At 36.3% G+C, this 21,918-nt stretch overlaps 1 protein-coding gene across 1 annotated transcript in view; it reads right to left on the bottom strand.

Moving 5' to 3' along the window:
* Positions 1 to 869: 869 nt before the first annotated feature.
* Positions 870 to 21,918, bottom strand: part of ACVR1C (activin A receptor type 1C) — a 41,805-nt gene continuing 20,756 nt past the window's right edge. Inside the window, exons 2-8 of the mRNA XM_077153884.1 lie at positions 21,161 to 21,400; positions 13,911 to 14,141; positions 11,245 to 11,412; positions 9,664 to 9,820; positions 7,901 to 8,025; positions 4,868 to 4,998; positions 870 to 4,251 (exon numbers count right to left, since the gene is read on the bottom strand). Coding sequence (XP_077009999.1) covers positions 4,126 to 4,251; positions 4,868 to 4,998; positions 7,901 to 8,025; positions 9,664 to 9,820; positions 11,245 to 11,412; positions 13,911 to 14,141; positions 21,161 to 21,400 — 1,178 coding nt within the window. The 3' untranslated portion in view covers positions 870 to 4,125. The remainder of the gene's footprint in view (positions 4,252 to 4,867; positions 4,999 to 7,900; positions 8,026 to 9,663; positions 9,821 to 11,244; positions 11,413 to 13,910; positions 14,142 to 21,160; positions 21,401 to 21,918) is intronic.

Genomic DNA, 21,918 nt, shown 5'->3' on the forward strand with positions numbered 1-21,918 from the left:
GTGCACGACACAGTTATGTTTCACTTAACTTTCAAGTCAGAACATAAATTAAGAATTCTAGAAGTGACATGCCAAATATTTTAGACAGTAAAAAGCATACAACAAATCTATACCAATTACAAACTTAAATACATAGTCTATAAGAAAACAGGTTCATGCTGAATTATTGACAACAAATAATGTTTCCCTTCTTTTAAGAAAGCAATGCTGCATATAAATCCCATCTCCATTTTCAAGACTGAGCTTTCAAAAATAGTATTTTCCCAAGCTTTGTATGGTACCCTAATCCAAAATATTTGAAAGGAGCAGAGAACACTAATATCTTGAGCTTAAGGAAAAATATTATTTACTTATAACAGAATTTAAAATAAATAAATATGATACAATGGGACTCTATTAAAAACAAATAATATAAAATTTAACATCATAGGTATATACAATAAGTCTGCTTTATGCTCTAAAGCTGATCCCATTTTATAAGTATTTCCATATATATTCATGTGAAGAGTTAAATAAAAAATTACAACTTTTAACTTTTTCCTTATCATTTTTTCTTATGCTACCCCTTTTCTTTAAAAAGGTATTTTGTAACTGATATTTAAAACTATTTAATTAGGAATTACAGTTAACCAAAAAAAACAAAATGAAAAAACATCTCAAAGTGTACAAATGTGCACATTTCTCTTGAGTGAAAGCTGAATCAGTAAAAATACCGAATTATATTTGGACACTCAAATAAATTACAAAGCATAAGGACAAGGAACTTGGACATAATAAAACATTCTCTCTTAAATAATTAAACAAGAACATTTAGCCAACATAAGTGAATAAAACTGGAAATATTATGATAATTTAATTGAGACTGGAGTACAATTATAGCAAATATATGATTTCATACTCATATATGAGGAAATAATATATGAAAAAACAAGTTTACAAGCACAAGCAAGATTACCCCTTCATGACTTGTAATTCTGTATAGCTTAAGGGGATATCCTGACACATTCCAGAGTGTGTTGGACAGATAATTAAAAAGTATCGGCAAAGTCCCTTGAGGGACAGGAGAGAAAGTATATGTGGAAACCCCTGACACTGTCTCAACTATTAGGGACTCCCAAGTCAACAGGTCAAGCCCTTGTTCTAGAGTCTTATTTTCATGGAGCTTATTTCTGTAGTGAAGAAGCTAAGCCTACCTATAGTTATGCCTATGAGTTACTTCCAGAAATCCTCTTTTGATGCTCAAATATGGCTTCTCTCTCTCTAAACCCAACTCTGCAAGTAAAATCCCAGGGTGAAATTCTCCCTGGCAATGTGGGACATGAATCCCATGGATGAGCCTGACCCTGGCATTGCAGGATCAACAATGCCATCCTGACCAAAAGAAGGAAAAGAAATGTAACAAAATAAGGTATCAGTGGCTATGAGAGTTCATATGGAGTCAATAGGCTATTCTGGAGGCTATTCTTATGCAAGCTTCAGCTAGATAATTGCTAATTACCAGCATTTGTCAAACCCCAAACAGAACCATCCTTGTCAAGCCTAAAGAACACCTAGGGCTCTATGTGAGATTCTACAAAAGTTTCAACACACTAACACTACTTTCCAGAAACCTACAACCTCCAGATGGCTTCCCAGGTCAGATAAGTCCTCTCCAAGAACATCAACTAGTTCCATCCCCCATCCCAGTTATTGACATCCCTTTCCAACATGAACAAGTTAGAATGGGCAGAGCCCAAATACCCCTAAAGATTGGGAGAAGGAACAAAGGAGAAGGAGCACTTGTGATAGAGAAGATTGGATATAGTAAATGAGTATGACTGCTGAATCATTATAATGATATTTCTTTTAGTCTCCAGTGTCTTGGAACAGCTAGAAGGAAAAAACTAAAAACTGTAACCCATACCAAACTCTGTAATTTATTCTATAACTACTTGTTATAATGTACTTTGAAAATTATTGCTTTTTTATACATATGTTTCACAATTAAAAATGTTTAAAAAAAGAAAACATAAAAAAGAATACCCCTTCACATAAACACTTTTTAAAACTGAAGATATAATTTAGATCATTTGTAACATACAAATAAAGATAGTTTCTAAACGTGTTGTGAATTAACAGTGATTTTTAGATCTATTCTAGAAATCTGTCATATAGACTCAAGACATCTTTTCTATTATATTTTTTCTCAGGTTACTTTCTTTCTCCACCCCACTCACATCCCTTTTCCCATTGCCAAATTAGACTTTAAAATTCCCTGAGGCCAAGATCATTTTATTTCCCAGTTGCACCCAGCATTAAAGCAAGCAAGATATGGGGAGCTCTGTGATTATTTAATGAATGGATGAATATCAGTGAGAGCGAAAGTACATGCAAATCCCATAACTCTTGGGATTTTTGCTTCCTTATCTCCATCCAGTCACATGAAGATGGAATCAATAATACTTCCATAGCGAAATGAAGTATAATCTTTAAATTGTGTTCTCTGTGAAAAGACACAGGCATATCATTCAGAATACCATTTTCCAAGCTGTGCTGTGTAGAACATTAAATTGTGGGATAGTAAAAGTTTCTCCCCTACCTTTAATAAAAGAGTTCCAACATCAAATAATTTGGGAGATGCAGTCTAAAGAAACCCAAAATAACATTTCTTTACTGCTAGACCCCTCAGAGTACAAGATATTCTAATGTGCAGTATCATTTTCTAAGAGGTCTTCAAAAAGCGCTTTTGATCATACATCATCTCAGAAGCATGTTCTAAGGGAAAGTGTTTTGCAAACATGTCTAAAATAATGAGACACCACATTAAATCTTTCTCACTAAAGCGGCACTATAGATTTGAACAAAACATTTACTATCCCATATATTATCCAGAGTTCATCACTTCTGTCTCCACAAGAAGTAGAATGAAGGCAAAATTCTTTGGAGGTTTCTGTACCCACACGCTCATTTTGAAAGGGCAGGGAAATATCTATTTACAGTGGAGGATACCACCTATAGGATTTGGTTGTTCTACTTCATTTTTTTTGAAAAGATTTCCTAGTTTCCTCTTCCTTTTCTTTTCTTTCTAAATGTTTATGCACAAAAGTAGTGAGGACCTCTGAATTGAATCTTAAAGATACCTGACAATGGATTTTTATGCATGAATGATCTCTGGAAGTGTTCAGAGAACATTAAATATTAATCTAATAAATGCAGTGACTACTAAATTTCTATGAGGAAAATGGCAATAGACATTGTCCAGAGATTTCATACAGGTCCTTAATGATTCTGCAAAATAACTCAATTTGGCCCTGTGTGACTAAGCTACAAGTACTATAATGAAAGTTGTAGTTTCTACCCAGAAAGAAAAATACTATGGGAATTCAAGGGAAACTGGGAAAACTCTACATTGTTGACTCTCAAATTTAATCTAATTGCCAGCTCTGCTACTAGCTGTGTACCTTTGAGACATCTCTCAATGTCTTAGGATGCCACATGTCTCATTTGTAAATGAGAATACATAACAAGCTGAATGGTTTTCAAAACATTTGCCTCAGGGGTTGTGGTAGCAGATTCTGAAGAGTTGGGGAACAGAAGTAAGGGAGAACAAACAGTGAGACTCTGACCTCAGTTTTATACTTCAAAGTTCAGGGTAATACTTAAGTTTTAAAAGATCCTGCTAAATTTAAAAATAGGGAAAAACAAAGATTGTATGTTCTAAAGTTCTTTTTACATATACCATACTTATTAATGAATATGTTTTCATCTTAGAAAAAAAAGTGGCTTGACATATTCTTCTATTTATTCATGTGCTCTTGGTTCAAGTACGATAAAAACCCTAATTACTTCGATACTTTTTATGTAGCTTATTTTGCTATTTTTCTAATATCTTTCTTATTAAAGGAAAAGATAAGTTAATGTGTTGCTTTTTAAAATAAAGTGAAAGACAACATGGAGATTGGATAGAATCAACTCCTGCCCGTATTTAACTTCAGAGTTATCTTTTCATGCTGCCTCTGAGCACTTAAATACTGTACTGTATTATTTTTGAGGTAGAACAAAAAAAAAAGAGGCAAGAACATTCACATAAAGAGGGAAATGGGAAAGAAAGCTGTGCGAGACTTCTGGGTGACACTGTTATCACGACTAGGCTTTGCAGTCTTCCTTGACACAAAGTTGAGAAATCGTCTTCTTTATACGAAGCGCAGTGAGTCGGGCTGCCCCACTGGCGTACCAGCACTCCCTCATGATTCTCCCCATGACTCGGAGCGCCTTTAAGAGAGAGAAAAACACCAAAAATTTTAGGCACTAGCACAAAACGAATTACAAAAGAAGCAAAACTGCAGAGCCAGGAATTGATACTTTATGAAAAAAAGAATAAACTTAAAACCATTTGAAAAAAATAAAAAAAAAAACATTTGAGAAGTATTCAGGCCAAACATCAAAAAAATCCTGTCAAAACACATACATTAACCTTGTAGAAGCTAACTCTTCACTGAAAACTCTATCTTCTCCTGACAGAGAAATCCAGAAATTAAGCATTGAGATGGTAGCACCCCAAAATCAAAGCAGCCTGAATTACTGAGTCACCACAGGGGAAACAGATGCCATGGGGAATTGGGTGAACTGCAGCGGACTTTGCATTAGCAAGAAATAAAGGTGAGATCTCAGGGTTGGTTTGTAACTGTCACATAACTTAGTATTATGCATCCATACTGCTAAAGGAAATAAAATCCTTCTAAATGCTTATAAAAAGACATGTTACTACTTATATGTATGAATTGGATTCCTAGATTAAGATAGGCACAATATATGGTATCTGAAAATCTTCCTAGATACACACCTCAAAAATATAATAGGAAGAATATAATGATAAAAACTAGCTTACCTCACAGCTTTGCCACTGGTTTGGAATATTTGGTCGAAACTTCTGGTCACAAACAACTTTCTTCATTTCCTCTATTGAGGGATCTGAAGGCACCATGTCATAATAAGGCAACTGGTAGTCCTCAACAATTCCTATAAGAAATTTGCATAATAAATTTCCCTGTGTGAATAATCAACAAAAATACTTATTTCAAAAAACAATTATGTCTTCAAGGTACAAATGGCACTCTGGGAAACTGGAAAGTCAGGTTTATTAAAATAATATATCACTATAAAACCAAGGACAGGGTGGTGCAATGGTGGCTCAGTGGCAGAATTCTCAGCTGCCATGTTGGAGACCCGGATTCGATTCCCGGTGCCTGCCCATGTTAAAAAAAAAAAACACCAAGGACATACTTTAAAGCACTCAGTTGAATAGTTAGAATTTTGATTTATATAAAATGTCATTATGCAATTCAAAAATAATGTCTCATTTTTTCTAATTATGGAATTTACCCCAAAGCTTCATTGCTATGTGAATGAAGCATATTATTTTTCCATCAAATAACACTTTCAAATCAAAATAGCTTTCTCTCCTTGAAACCTGTTGGGTAACTTTTTTTTTTGGTATGTTTTGTGGCGGGGTCACATTTCATTATTTTTTCCATGTGAATATCCCATTATTGCAGCACCATTTGTTGAATTTTTGTGTGTTTGTTTTGGGGGGAAGTGCATGGACCGGGAATCGAACCTGGGCCTCCCTCATGGCAGGTGAGAATTCTACCACTAAACTACCTTTGCATCCCCTTGGGTAACTTTTTAAAAGTTGAATTTTCTTACCTCTGGATTTTTTAATTACTACACCTCAGAATGTTCCTGAGCTGTAATCAAAGACGGACAGCTCAACATGAAAGTTAATGGGTAAAGGATTTCAAACTTAAAGTCCAAGTCTTGACCTTAATTGTCAAAATATTATTTGGATTCCAAAAATTTCCTCACAAAATCTTTTAAATTAACTAGAGTACTTTAAATTTAAAATATTACAGATGTGCCATAATATTAGAAAACTATAATAACACATTGCTATTTTTTATATTTGAAGGAAACAGGGAAAAAAACTTAAAAGAATATCTAAACAAATATCAATATGGATTTTAAAATAGTAATAACTATCATGTTTGGAATCTTGATAATTTCCAAGAACTATTCTAAGGCTGTTAGATGTTTTAACTAGAGATTCCTCAAAACCAGTGACTAAAGAAGGCGCCGTATTATTTCTGTTTTTACAGATGAGGAAACTGAGTCTCATAGAGGGTCTTGATCTTGCCCAAGGACACATAGCTAGTAAGTGGCAGATCTGGGCTTAAACCCAGGCTCAGCGATTTCAGTGCCTGCATCGCTATAATTCTATTGTTTCTAAGAATAGTTTAACCTTCATGAATGTATCACCATCTCATCTATGAATCAAAGAGAAAAAAGCATGTGTTCTCATCTAAACATAATTTTAATCCCAGAAGCTTTTTCTAAAATCTGCAAGTTTTTAAAATGAGATTGATGTAATACAAATAAAAATGACAATGGATTAGTGATGACAGCTCCTTTGTTGAACGCTTACTATGCACAGGCTCTGTATTGAGAGCTTCACATGAATTAATTCATTAAATCTTCACACCCAACTGCTGGAGTTACTATTACTTTCATTTTACAGATGAGGAAAGTGAGACCAAGTAACTTGCGTAAAAATCATCTCTCAGGAAGTTGTGAAACTAAGACTTCATCCAAGTCTTCTGACTTGAAAGTGAAAACTGTAAACCATTTTCTACCAGTGTTTAACTTTGGTCTCCATCAATGCAACAATTTCATCAGACCACACCTGAAGGGTTTCATCATCCTAACTTCTGCCTTTTGTTATTAATCTCTAAATTGCTGGGATGAATAGAGGAGCAGGAAATTTGTCTTTGCTCATGTGCTGGTTTGAAAGGAAGTATGCCCCCTAAGAAAAGCCATGTTTTAATATAAATCCCATTTCATAAAGGTAGAATAATCTCTATTCAATACTGTATGTTTGAAACTGTAATGAGATCATCTGTCTGGATGATGTTATTTAGTCAAGAATGGTTGTTAAACTGGATTAGGGGATGACATGTCTCCACCCATTTGAGTGGGTCTTGATTAGTTTCTGAAGTCCTATAAAAGAGGAAATATTTTGGAGAATGAGAGATTCAGAGAGAGCAACACTATGAAGCAGAGAGTCCACCAGCCAGTGACCTTTGGAGATGAGGAAGGAAAACGCCTCCCGGGGAGCTTCATGAAGCCGGAAGCCAGGAGAGAAAGCTAGCAGATGACGCCATATTCACCACGTGCCCTTCCAGCCGAGAGAGAAGCCCTGACTGTGTTCTCTCTTGAGAGAGAAACCCTGAACTTCATCGGCCTTCTTGAACCAAGGTATCTTTCCCTGGATGCCTTTGATTGGACATTTCTATAGACTTGTTTTAATTTGGACATTTTCAGTCTTAGAACTTTAAACTAGCAACTCATTAAATTCCCCTTATTAAAAGCCATTCCATCTCTGGTATATTTTATTCCAGCAGCTAGCAAACTAGAACAGCTCACCTCCCCCTCCACTTCACCTTCCTTATATCCATCACAGGAAAGAAGAGAACAAGAAATCCCTTAGAAACATAAGATCTGTGGCCTTGGCAAATCGCTGAACTTTGCATTTCAGTTTCTTGTATATAGTAAGATAGAGCTAACTGCATACAAATTCAGTTAAGATGATTTTTAACATGCTTCACAAATTCGCAATATGTGAATCAGAATTATTGGGAGACTTATTACCTCCACCAAAATAGAAATAACACTCTAAAATCTCCATTCTATGCAGGATGCCCAATTTCGGCCACTGGAAAGCTATTGCTGAAAGGTATTCTCTTAAATATTTAGAAATGATTCAATGCTCTTATGGAAAAAAAGGGGGGGAAATCACAGCTTACATTCCGATATCAAGGAAAGGCAGACAAAGAATGTTTCCAATGTCTGCAAAAGTCAGTCTCACCTCCAACTGAACACCTTCGGGCTATTTCCCAATAAACCAGACCAACAGAATAGATGTCAGCACGTTTGAAGGACTCAAAGATGGTCACATTCATTGTATCATCAAGCATTTCAGGAGCCATATACCTTCAAAAACATGTACATTTCAGATTTTATGCATGATTTTATAGTGATTCATTAAAACACAATCTTATTGAAACCTGATACAAAATTCTAAGTTAAGATAACTTACGTCAACTGCACAGGTAGATCTGAAGCATTATAATCTAATAAAATTCAATAATACAGTTATTAACTCACTCATCAATTTAAAAACATGTTAAACAGAACTAGAGGTCATACCACTTCGTGTTAAGGCAGGTGTGACAGTAGACAAATACTTAGAAAGAACAAGCCAGAGGGAAAATCAATGAGCAAAGCACTCAACAGTGGAGATGGAATTCAGTCACCACCACTGCCATGGAAAGTTCCTTGAGGGCAGAGGGTACATTTCCCAGGACTCCACTACTGTTCAGCACACAGGTGGCAGCATTCCACAAATACCTTCTCTAATGAAGGACTTCATTATGCATTGGCTCCAAGAAACTTACAGCCTTGTTTGAACAGGTTAATAGAATAAATCTACAGTCCATGGGGCCCGGCTGTGCTTAGCTATCCTAGGGAGATTTCGAGGATTTTCCAGAATATTGAAGTGAGGATGGAACAGCCTCCCAAGACACTTAAAACGTTTCAGAACTTCTGAGTAAGTCAAGCAACCCAGGCTTCCGGGGAGTTCCTCATGAGGGGACAATCAGACAGACAAGTGACACTTTTCTTTTTTCCTTGAGTAAAGAAGTAACATCCCTTAGGGCTGCCCAGTCTGAATGAACAGGCTGGATTGTTTCTGGGGTCTCATTAACATCTCCCAGGGAACCAAGAGAACCACTCACAGGGACTGTCCTGGAATCTTAAATAAGGCTCAGAGGCCAGCTATACCAGCTTAGAAATTCTCTACTCTGAAGGGCTTTTAACAACTCCAGGGAAATGTTTTCGATGTTTTGATTTCAAGAACACTGGGATTATATCAAGAGCAGCACAGAGCTTGTACCTCAAACAAAAGGAAGTGGAGGTTAGCGCCCCACAGGCTATTACTAATGGAGCTGTCCTGATATATGTGTGGTACGCTCTGTTTATATCACGCTTGCTTTTAATTTTACTAGATTCTGTTTCTTGAAAAAATTATGTCCAAACTCACACTATCTTAACACATATCACTTTGAGAGACTTAGGGATAAGTGAAAACTTAGGTGAACACATAAACTGTTATATCATATTTTAAAATATTAAGTATTAAACAATAGCACATGTATGCATTTATTACACAGAGTCCCTAGCCTGTCTATCCCACTGCATTGATTCTGTACCTGTGGTTTAGGATGTGAACGTGGAGAACTCAGACTATGTTTAAATGGCCCGAGTTTTGGAGCTACACACCATCAACATGGATTTTCTTACCTGTAGGAAAAAGCATTCTCAGGATGCGGCACCCTGAAAGTAATATATCACTATCTCTTCCACCCTTTCTCTCCACTGGATTCCCCACCCAAGTGGCAACTATCCATAAGGCCAAAATGCCATCTCTCCACTGTGCCCACTGACTTCTCAGGGACCCACAGAAGACTTCTTTCTTCTTGGGCCCGATGATTTAGCATTTGAAACCGAGTCCTCTCTACACATAGCTCCAGCCTTTATAAGTCTTAGTTTACTACTAAAATCATATCTTACCTCTTAGTTCCCACTTTAGGATTCTGAGGGATGTCGATAGTGTTCAGTATTGAATCATGCTTCACAGCCAACCCTAAGTCTGCTATGGCACAAGTTTCACATTTTTTCACTAAGATATTCTTTGATTTTATATCTCGATGAGCAATAGCAGGTTTACCTATGGAGCACAGAAAAAACACATTTATGTCTTTCTTTATTGAAGATTGAGTCTCTCCAAGAGGACTCATTTTTAAGACTTGGCTCAAACATGACCTCTTTGGGGAGGTCTTCCCTGACCTCTCATTCCACATCCCAAATCATTCATGATTACAGTACCCCATTTTTCTTTCTTCATAGTTCACTATCCAAATTCTCTCATTTATTCATGTGTGTGCTTTTTATCTGTATGTTCCAACTGGACTATAAGCTGAATGAGCGCAGTGGTTTTGTCTTATTCATCACTATGCCTTCCATGCTTAGAGCACTGCCTGGCATTTTGTAGGCACTAATAAACTTTTGTTGAATGAATAGAAAAAGAGTCCACATAAGAACATAGCAAATATTCACTTACAAAGTTTCAAACTTACTACCCTAGACCAAGAGTTCTCCAAAGTAACCCAATGATCCCTGGATTATTTGAGACCTTGCTCTAATTACATATCTGCATAAGGCCAGCTGTTATTCATACACTCAAATTAAAACAACATATTGGAACAGATTGAATGAAGAAGCTGAAATGAAAATCCAGACATTAAAAAAGATTAACAAAACTGTAAAATAAAACATCATTTTAAGTAAATTAGTCTTTTTTTACTTTTTCATTGTATAGTCTATCATATATACAAAGCGAAGAAATAAAAAAGCAATAATTTTCAAAACACCCTTCAACAAGTAGTTTTTTGTATTAGAAAAAGTATGTAAATGACTGTAATGTTAATATTAATTGGCTTATTATTGTTATTTTAATCATTCTGTTAATATTAAATATTAAACAATAATCATATTGCTATTTAGTATTTTTTAATTTCTCAGTTATGTCAATAGACATAGCCTACCTATAAAAAACTATTGGGGCTCTCCAATACTTTTTAAGAGTGTAAAGTGATCATGAATCCAAATTTGAGAACCACTGCCTGCCTAGACTAATGACTTTCTAGAGCCAACTCTGTAATTAACTCCAATAAATAGAAAAGTCGATGGGTATTATTTGGCCTTAGAGTACATGATAAATGTGTATATTTCCAAGATCACATTACCCTTTTCAATGATTTTTTAACGATCCTTTGTAAACATGTAAATTATTTGTGCTTTCTGACTATAGACCATTTGCCACAAAAGCAAGACTCCCACGTATTTATGCTAAATGGCAAAGAGAAAACCACTAGAATAAAAATGTTATTACTGATAATATTCAAACTAGCTGAAATATACATGAGCGTTGACTATACCATGACAAAATCTTCAGCTTTATAAAACTATCTTTAATATTTCTTTACACTGAAAATTATTTGTAATAAACTAAAATATAACTAAACACTAAAATATGACCTAGCGTGTTTATCCACATATTCAACGAGAAAACAATTAGAAGGAAATACATACCTTGTGTACCAACAATCTCCATATGCAGGTGAGCAAGACCACTAGCTATTGAAAGTGCCAGTTTGGTCATTCCAGCCACTGTCACTATGTTTCTATTCAAATAGTCATACAAGGAGCCCTGTTCATGATATTCAGATACAAGCCAAAGTTGAGTCCAAGTCCCATTATCTACCAGGAAAAAAAAAAGTAATTGTATTGCTGTAACCATATGTCCAAAAAGTAAGTCAAAACTTTTAACAAATGTCAGAGTTTAATCTGTATTGCTAACAAAGCAAAGTTAATTCCTTCGGTGATAATTCTGGTAGTCCGAGATAGTAAAGCAAAAATTCTCATTTCTTTATATCAATACCTGTTGGTTACAACAACCACTTTATAGGAGAAACCACAGAGAAATGCATTTAGGCTTAGTGCTGTGCTACAAATTACCCAGAGCTTTTTAAAAAGATGATACTAATAAAAATCAGTAATGTAACAAATTTGCAAAGTGAATTATTACTACCAAAAACCTCTAGCGTTTCAAGAATATTTTTCACCGTTCAAAGTATGAAGTTGGTAATTTTCCAAAAGCTTATATTTTGAGCCTAGCACAATTATTAGACATTTTTCAAATAATTTACCTCATTTAACCAAAAGTTAACCCACATAAAAATACTTGTGTCAGAAGAGAAATTAATTTAAAATTTCTCTAGTGTTAGAGTCTCTGAAAGCTTTAGCCTTTGGAATAAAGTGTCTGCAATAGCCATGGGCAGTCCTAACCAGTCTAATACCCAGAGAAAGGAATCTATAATGAATATTTGCTAAGAACATTTTTCTGCCATGTACTTTACGTACAAGAGCTCCTTATTATCCAAATATTTAATTTCCAAGTCTGATAGTGATAAAATTTTGTAGGAATGCAAGTCAACATAACATGAGGTTCACTAATGAACTGATCACGTATAAAACGAATCCTTACTCACACCTCTCTCCTCCCCTGTTTGACACCAAAAGGCTATCTTTGTTCTCATATCAATATCTTTGTCAGGCAACTCTCTAAAAAGTGAAACTGCCAATGTTGGGAAAGATACAGAAATTCAAAGATGAAGGAATATTAGGGTCTCTAAGCAAACACAAAAGCCTTGATAAATTCGGGTCAGACAGTGGTAGACCAGTTACACTGAAGAGAAAATCAGGCTTGATATTTCTTGTGCATATTGTATATTGTACAATAAACATCCTGATTAATTTAGCCCTAACAAGATGATCCATAAAGCCACAGTCATTATTAGTTGACAGAATTGTAAATTAATCTTAACTATGCAATCTAGCTTAGGGCATTAGGTAATTCAGCCCAGGAGTAGAAGAGAAAAAAAGTACTTAGCAGTTGAATGATAAATGTTCCACTTTCAATAGATTGGAAATATTTTCAAAATATAAACAGTTAATAAATTAGAAAAAAACTATTTTTTTTAGCTCCACTTGACTTTACTCGGTTTTTACTAATGCCTGGCAAATCAGAAATGAAACACCAACAGCAAGCATAATGATGGCCAAAATGCACAATAAGGTTAAGTTCTCTTTTACCATCTCATTATCAATAAACACTTTCATCAGGTTTATGCTAGAGATTACTTACAATAGATTTTTAATTTTCACAAGTGATAGTGGACCTTAATATCCACTGGTAATTTATTTTAACTCTTTTTTTAGACAGAGGTTAAAACCTCCACCCCTCCAAAGTTTTTCTCAAGTACTATGAATTCTAGTGGGGGAAAAAATGGACTGGATCAAGTTTTTCTTGCCTTGTACCTTTTTTTTCCCTTTAGAAAAGGCACTAATGCACAGTTAATGAGCAAAGGCTGTATAAAAATGAAGAAAGAAGCATAGGCAATCTACAAACTTTACATGCAGACCCTCATTATTCAGGAATATATACACAATTTTATGAATACTGCTCCATGAAACTCAAAAAGTAATACAGTTTGGGGTTGTTTATGTTAAATCTTGTTAAATCTCAACAAATAAACGTTGCACAAAGTCACAACAGTAGAAAAATTTCACTTTGTTTTGCTCGCTGCTGTCCTAGCTCAATAAAATGAGAAAACATTCATTGAACTTTTAAGTTCTAGAGATGAATTTGTTGTACAGATGAAAAAAAAAATACAGTTCTGGTAAGGATGAATGTTCAGCTGGCATTCACTGGTTTATCTGTACTGGTTTATTAAATCTTGAAATACTTCAGTCCTGCTATTATTCAAAACCCCCAAATGACATTTCTTTGCCCTAGCCACCCAGCCCTTTCCCCTTTGTCATCGTACTCCCACCAAGATGCCTCCAGATCTCTTCACGACCAAGCAACTAAAGGGTAAATTCCTAGCACGGTAAGGGTCTCTGGGGCTCTGCTCCAGGGAAGGCTTCTGTTCTGACTGGTTGGTTGGTATGCCATACTAGTCATCAAATATTTTAAATCAGCCTGGCTATAGTATCATTGGAATTTCTTATCACTCATTTTCCCTGCTTTACTGTATGGTAAAGGATACATTTATCCATGAAGAAGAGGAAAGCATTTTTTCTCCTCAATAGAGAAATTAGGCTTTTACATAGATTTTAATAAGACATAGAGGACATTAATAAGACATAATAGACATAACATTTCCACTTGCTGAACGCAGTTAGATTGGAAATACCTTTGTTGTCAGCAGCAATGAAACCAAGGATGTTTTCATGTCGCAACATAACTGTCTGATAAATTTCTGCCTCGCGAAACCAAGATCTTTCATCTCTGGAGGAGAATATTTTCACAGCCACATCTTCCCCACACCATCTTCCATGCCACACCTCACCAAATCTACCTTTTCCCACAATTTCTTGAAGTACAATTGTCCTTGCAATTGTTCTTTGAACCAACAAAGGTAGACCTACCCAAAGAAGAGGTGGAATTGATACAATTAAGTAACTGGAAGAAAAAAAACTGTTATGACCACTATTTTCACAAAAAAAAGGCAAACATTTTAGCACTTGAATAATTTTTATTGATTTTGAAGAAATAAGTACTATTATACCAAATTTTCATTTAAGATGAGAGTGTGCTAAAAATATTTCAAATTCTTAAGATGAATTTGTTTTCTCATATTCAAAAATATAACCTTTATGAATGTAACCTCCTGCTGCAGATTCCTGATTTCCCAGAATTGTTCTGAACATCTCTGATTTGCACATAAAAATTGATCAGATTACTGAATACAAAAGATAAAAAAAAACATTGCATTAGCCTCTAAAATAAAACATACAGTTTCTGAATATCTTGTGAGTTCTGGAAAATGAAAAATCAAATGCACTAGTCAAGTAAATTAATGATATGACACTGAAAACAAGGTATGGCCACAGGACAAGAAGGAATGAAATTGTGAGGCATGCAACCAGATGAATGAAACTTAAGGACTGTATGTTGAATGAAATATCAGAAACAAAAAGACAAATTTTACCATACCTCACTCATATGGACTAACTATAACATAAAACTTGGTGAACTGAAGTACAGAGCATGGGTTATCAGGCAGGAGACCATTGTAAATGGTCCTAGATTGTAAGCTCTTACAGCAATCACATATATTCAGAAGTTGTAACTGTTATTTCTAAGTTCTGGGATACTGAGCTGTTTGTATAGAACCTGGTTGTTCCCAGAAACTTTGGGTATTTATGTGACAACTGAGACTCAGAGTTAGAGCTCGGAACCTATGAAAGTCAGCACTACCCCATACAGGAAACGTTTAAAAGATTGAAAAAGGGATCAGACTTTGACTATAGATATGAATGAAGTCGATTTGGAGAAGGCTAAGGTAAATCAGAATACAGGGTAAAGGATAATACTGTCTATATTTCAAACTTCAACTTCTGTGTGAGACCAAAGGGAGAAGTGTTTATTTGGTGTAAAATTTATATTTTGGGGAGCACATTACCTAATTTAACTTGTATGGTCTGTTTAGTTGAAAACCATGAGCTCACAGAATCTTGAATAGGGTGCGAGATCTTGTTGATTTGCCCAGGTTAGGGTGATGCCCCAATATATTCCAGAGTAATTTGGGCAGTGAATAAAGAAGTATTTGCAAAGTTCCCTTGGGGGACTGGGGAGAAATAAGGAAATATTCAGCTTCCCCATTTGGAGAATTACTGATATGCTCATATATTCTCATATATCAGTAATATATGGGAAACAACCAAATCAATGGGCTGAACCAGTTAGATTGAAAATATCTTTGTTGTCAGCAGCAATGAAACCAAGGATGTTTTCATGTTGCAACATAACTGTCTGATAAATTTGTCTGATAAATCTTGGGATTTGCCCCTATGAAACTTATTTCTGCAAAGGAGAGGCTGAGCCTACTAAGAGTTACCCGCAGAGAACCTCTTTTGTTACTCAGATGTGGCCTCTCTTTCTAAGCCAACTTGGCAGGTGAACGCATTTCCCTCCCCCTATGAGGGACATGACTCCCAGGAGTGTAAATCTCCCTGGCGAAGTGCAACAGAACTCCTGGGATTCACCAGTAACCAGCACCATGGGACTGAGAAAGCCTTCTTGACCAAAAGAGAGAAAAGAGAAATGAGACAAAATAAAGTTTCAGTCTAAGAGATTTCAAACAGAGTTGAGAGGTTATTCTCATACATTATATAGATGTTCCTTTTTAGTTTATGGTGTATTGAAGTGGCTGGAGGGGAGAACCTGATTGTATAATGACATAGCTTTTACAATGTAAATATGTGATTGTGAAAATCTTATGTCTGATGCTTCTTTTATCCAGGATATGGACAGATGAGTTAAAAAAATATGAATAAAAAATAAATAAACAGGGAGGTGCGATGGTGGCTCAGCAGGCATCTTCTGCCATGTCAGAGACCTGGGTTCAATTCCCGGTGCCTGCCCATGAAAAATAAATAAATAAATAAATAAACAAATAAACAAACAAACAATAGGTAGGATAAGGAATAAAATAAATTGGGTAGAATGAAATACTAGTGGTCAAAGAGGAGCAGGGTTAAGTCTTATGGGATATATGAGTTTTTCTTTTTTCTTTTTATTTCTTTTTCTGGAGTGATACAAATGTTCAAAAAATGATAAGGGTGATGAATAGACATCTACATGATGATATTGTGAGCCATTGATTTTATATCATGTATGGACTATATGTGTGTGAAGATTTATCAATAAAAATATTTTTTTAAAAATTAGTCAAATTAAAAAGAAAAATGGAGTAAATTAGCAATGAGGCAGTAAATGTTTAGTAATTAAACCTAAGTTATGAAATGACCAGTAATGTGGGGAAAAGTTATCCAAGCTGTCCAGTTTTGTGGAAAATAAAGAGTTGTTAACACATTTCATATACATAAATTCATCCTAAAACAATAAATTAAAAACAAAATGTTTTAAAAAGGATATAGCCATAGAAAATATTAAACAGTTATTTCCCTTGGAATAAAAACAATCCTAAAAAAATTTATTCTGAGTTTATATAAAATTCTTGGAACCTTTAATTCCACTTCTAGAATTCTATCCAAAAGGTTTAGTACAAAATACAGAAAAAATTATGGCAAAATGTCTAATACATTATTATTAATTATAGGAAAAAGTGATGGAAATTATCTAACAATACAAATCTTGTTTTTCCCTGTGTTTCTACACTTTCTTAATTTCCACAATGGGTATTTATTAGTCTTATAGAGAAAAATATTTAAGACGGTTCAGTATAAATTTACTCTGGAAAGTCATTATCCGATTGTCACTATGCTCAGATGGTCTGAAACCTCCTAGCACTAACCCTGTAGCTCTTGTGGCCTTCGGCCCCTGCTCCTAAGGTGACCACTGTCCATTCGGATGTTCCATGTGTTCACGAGAATGACACAAACAATGAAGTTTCCTGTTCTGGGTCTCAAAGTCACAAAGACTCACTGCTGGAAAGGTCTTTTGCAATCATTTGGTCCAATGTCACCACTTTAGAAATGAGAAAACTGAGTCCCCACAGTGAACAATGGCTCACCCAGGATTATGCACCTAGCTGGAGGCAGACCTAGAACTAAAATGCTGGTCTTCAGTCCTAACTCTTGCCCTCTCACCATTCGATGGATATGACTGCAGCCTTCTGTTGGGAAAAGTCCAGCGGCAAACTATAAGGGTTATTTTTTGTAAGTTATAGTAAATTTACCAATTAACCATACCCTGAGAGTTATACTAACAATCTTTAATAAATTGATTACCAACAATTGTTGGCTTGTATCTCTCCCTCCCTCTCTCTCATAGACATATACTCACACTCACACAAACATCACCACCTCCAACAACAACTGAGAGACTAGCAATGCCAGTGTTTTCAAACTGCAAACACAGGACCAATGAATGGTGCACACCAGGAATAAGGACAGACAACATCATGAAAGTATCCCACCTAGCAACTGAGAGAATGAAACTCAGGAGAAGCTGCTTCAGTATCTTTGAAAACAACGACCAAAAAATAATCTGAATGATTCTTGTGTTACACACTTAGAGATTTCATTTAAAGATGACAGGCGTTGGGCAGGCTGCGTTGGCTCAGCAGGCAGAGTTCTCGCCTGTCATGATGGAGACCCAGGTTCGATTCCTGGTGCCTGCCCATGCAAAAAAAAAGATGACAGACATTGTCTCTCTCCGTAGGGGCACTTTACTCTCTCTACCAGGGGTTGTAGATGATGATGCCCAGCCTGTGGAAAGGGACCTTTCTAACACCATCCATCAGAACTGTTACATAAGAAAGGAAAGCAGCAACCTCCCAGACTCTTGGAAACCACTTGAGATACAATCCACTCTTAAAGATAAACCATAAGTCTAGTTTCCTCTCTTGCAGACATTACATCTCTTTGAAATTTTTCCCTGACCAGTCCCTGATCTTCACAATTTTTGTTTGTCAACATATAACAAAGCTGCCTCACTTCTTTTCTGTTTGTTTTTCACATTTTTTTATTGTGAAATATAACATATATACAAAAAAGACAATAAATTTCAAAGTACATTGTAACAAGTAGTTATAGAACAGATTTCAGAGTTTGGTATGGGTTACATTTCGACAATTTTAAGTTTTTTCTTCTAGCTGCTCCAAGACACTGGAGGACTGAAAGAAGTATTTAGATGACTCAGCAGTCATACCCATTTGTTAAATCCCATTTTCTGTTATAATTCCTCCTTCTCCTTTGATCTTTCTCCCAATTTTTAGGATATATGGGCTCTGCCCATTCTAACTTTTTCATGATGGAAAAGGGTATCAATAACATGGAATGGGGGATGGAACTAGTTGATGTTCTGGAGAGAATGGCCCCTCTGGATTTTAGGACTTATCTGGCCTAGGAACCCATCTGGATGTTGCAGGTTTCTGGAAAGTAATCTTAGTGTGTGAAGCTTTTGTAGACTCTCAGGTAATGCCATAGGGTTAACAGGAATGGTTTTGGCTGGGGTTTGGCAAACAGTGGTAATTAGCAATATCTAGCTGAAGCTTTCACAAGAATAGTATCCAGTGTAGCCTCTTGACTCTATTTGAACTCTCTCAGCCATTGATACCTTATTTTGTTACACTTTATCCCCCTTTTGGTCAGGAAGTCATTGTCAATCCCACGGTACTAAGGCCAGGCTCATCCCCGGGGAGTCATACCCCACATTGTCAGAGAAACTTTCGCCCCTGGATGTCAAGTCCCACATAGTGGAGAGGGTCGTGATTTCACTTGCAGAGCTGGGCTTAGAGAGAGAAGGCCACATCTGAGCAACAAAAGAGGCTTTCTGGAAGTAACTCTTACTGCCTCTCTTTTAAGAGCACATTCAATTAGGAAAAATGGAAGGGAAATAGAACTGCCTGTTTTCCTCCCACATGTGAGTTCTGTGTGACAGAACCTTGCTGTGTATGGACCCACTCTCTCTGATTATCAAAGGCAGGGAAGTCCTCAGTTACTTTTAGTCAGTGGTCACTGCCAAACATACACTGATGGCTTTGGGTGGAAAAATGTCTAAAATGTTTTCAGATTGATGACTAATGAAATTATCTGTGCTTGAGGGACATTCACTCTTCTCTTTTTATGTGTGGTATTAGAATAATCAGAGAAGAAAGTACAGCACGATCAATAAATCTAGAGTTAGGTCCAAAGATGCACAGAAACACCGAAAAAAAACTTAGTATTTATTTTTTTAGATTTTATACCCTGGCTCATGACTGCTTCCCTAAGTTCCCATCTCCACTTTAGAAATATCTACTCCTTTTTTTTTTCTTTGAAAGGGAAATCCTTGGTCATCTTCAATCTATTTAAGGAGTAGCTACAAAATACACATTTCTACTGAACATCACCACGTGAACTGAAATGTTTTGAGAGGGATAAAATAAGTGATTATTTAATCACTGGAACATTCAAAAGAAACTATAAAAGGCACAGATCATAGCTCTCTGTGCTCAGGCATCATGCCTACAGTGTTTCTGGTACTCAAGAAATTACAGAATAGGGCGGGCCATGGTGGCTCAGCAGGCAAGAATGCTCGCCTGCCATGCCATAGGACCTGGATTCGTTTCCCGGTGCCTGCCCATGTAAAAAAATAAAAAAGAAAAAAAGAAAAAGAAATTACAGAGTAATGTATTAATATGCAAAGAAGGAAAGAGTATGAATCCTAACAAGTCTTACTTTTTTTTTTTTTAACATGGGCAGGCACCGGGAATCAAACCCAGGTCCTCTGGCATGGCAGGCAAAGTCTTACTTTTAAAAAAGGAATGCCAGCTTTCTATCCAAAACTGTAATGTGGATTCCAGTTTGGAGACATCATATTATTCTGACTTTGAAAACATACACCACCATCGGCAATGGTGTAAAGATCCAGAAGCTGCTCCGTGTTGTGTACGATGTTCACGCACATGTGGTCCAGACACAACGGAGGCATAAATTGCTCCCCACCCCCCACCTCTGTCATCTGCCTTTGTTAGTTGTGCCTGCTTTGGTCCTAAAAGACATAGGCAGGTGAGTTCCTCAAAAACTGTTTGGAACAATAATCTTTAATGATTCTTTCGAAGCAAGAGGGAAGGCAGGGTGTTCGGAGGTCATTCATCCAGGTTAGCTCTAGTTCACATTTCTGTAGTGCCAGGTGCTTGCGGGATTTCTGGAAACACGTAAAGCAAGGAATTCCCTGACAATTTTGGGAGTTTGTTATTTTAGGGAAATCCCTGCTTTCTTTTCAGGTCTTTGGAAACCTGAAATCCAAAACACCCTCAAATGCCTTGCGCTATGAGAAAGACTCTTCTAGGCCATCAGACAATCTGTTACTTTTAATTGCTTCACCAGGGTTCTGATGATCCAGTAAATGTCATATAACCCCAAAGCAGGTAAAGCTAACACATGAAAGTTGCACTCTTTCCTTTCTACGGTTTAAGAACATGTTTTTTACTTCAATTTCAAGTCAGTTCCTGATAACTTCACACACTCATGCATCCCAGCGGTTGCCTGCAGATTCTGCAGAGTTTCATAGCCACAAGGAAAGATGCTCTGTTTCCCAGAACCCAACTCTTCAAATATAGAGGTTCTTCGGGGCTATTGGACATGACCAGGAAAGTGCTGAGGATTATTACTACCTATCATGGGGCGGGGGGAGGAAAAGAGCAATCCCCTTCTGGTTTCAGAAAAAAATTCTGAAAAAAAATGTGAAAATGAGATTCTAAGATCCTAGTACACAAAAACCCGCTACTGAGAGACTGAATTGTTCAGGCAATGACAGTTTTTTTCTCTTCTTCAAATCCTAAACGAGATTTCTATACCAGAACTTGCCATATACCATATCATTTAATAAAATTCAATGCATTCTACTTGGGTCCTCTTTAATTCAACACACCATTTGATTTATTTTTAAATAAGAGTTTTCTTACTAAAGAAACAGAGGATGGGCACCTACCTGAGCCAGATCCAGAGGCAGTGACATCATAAATCAGATCTTTAAGGGTTTTTCCAGCATTTGCCAGATTGCACTCGGAGAGTGGCTCTTCCACATTCTGCCTTTTTTTCTTTCTGTGTGTGCAGTGTCGGCCTTGGCATGCCCATATGGTCAGCATTGCAGCTAAGGACAAGAGGCAAACTGGCACAGTAATAACAATGGTCAGTTCCATGGGTCCGAGTTTTGGGGCATTTGGTGATGCTGTAGTTAGAAAAAGAAAGAGCATAACCATAAATCAACCCACTTTAAATATTTTAGAAATTGGCAACGTCATCACCATATTTTCACATTTATAATGTGCAACTTACACATTATGCACTTATGTTAATTGGTAAAGACCCTCTGTGGTATAAGCAAAATGGAGAAAGGGAGTTGATGTTAGGTTGCAGCAAGGGATGGTTACTCCAGGTGAAAATGGGAAACAGAATTAGGATCATGGAAAAGCACTAGTACATAGAATTTTTTTACAAAACTCTAAAGCATTTGACACTTTTTTCTCTGTTATTTTCTCCCCGTTATTCAGCTGTCCATTTTTAGAAATCATCCCTCCATCCATTCATTCATTCATATCACAAATAATTCTTGAGCTCTTGCAAAGCACTGCCATCGTTCAGATACTGGAGATAGACTGGTGTGTGAAAGAGCCTAAATCCCTGCTCATACAGCATTGGCATTCTCACACATCCACTAAATAGGTAGCTATGTAATACAAGTTCAAA

The sequence above is a fragment of the Tamandua tetradactyla genome, chromosome 3, assembly GCF_023851605.1.
Source record: "Tamandua tetradactyla isolate mTamTet1 chromosome 3, mTamTet1.pri, whole genome shotgun sequence".
NCBI lineage: Eukaryota > Metazoa > Chordata > Mammalia > Pilosa > Myrmecophagidae > Tamandua > Tamandua tetradactyla.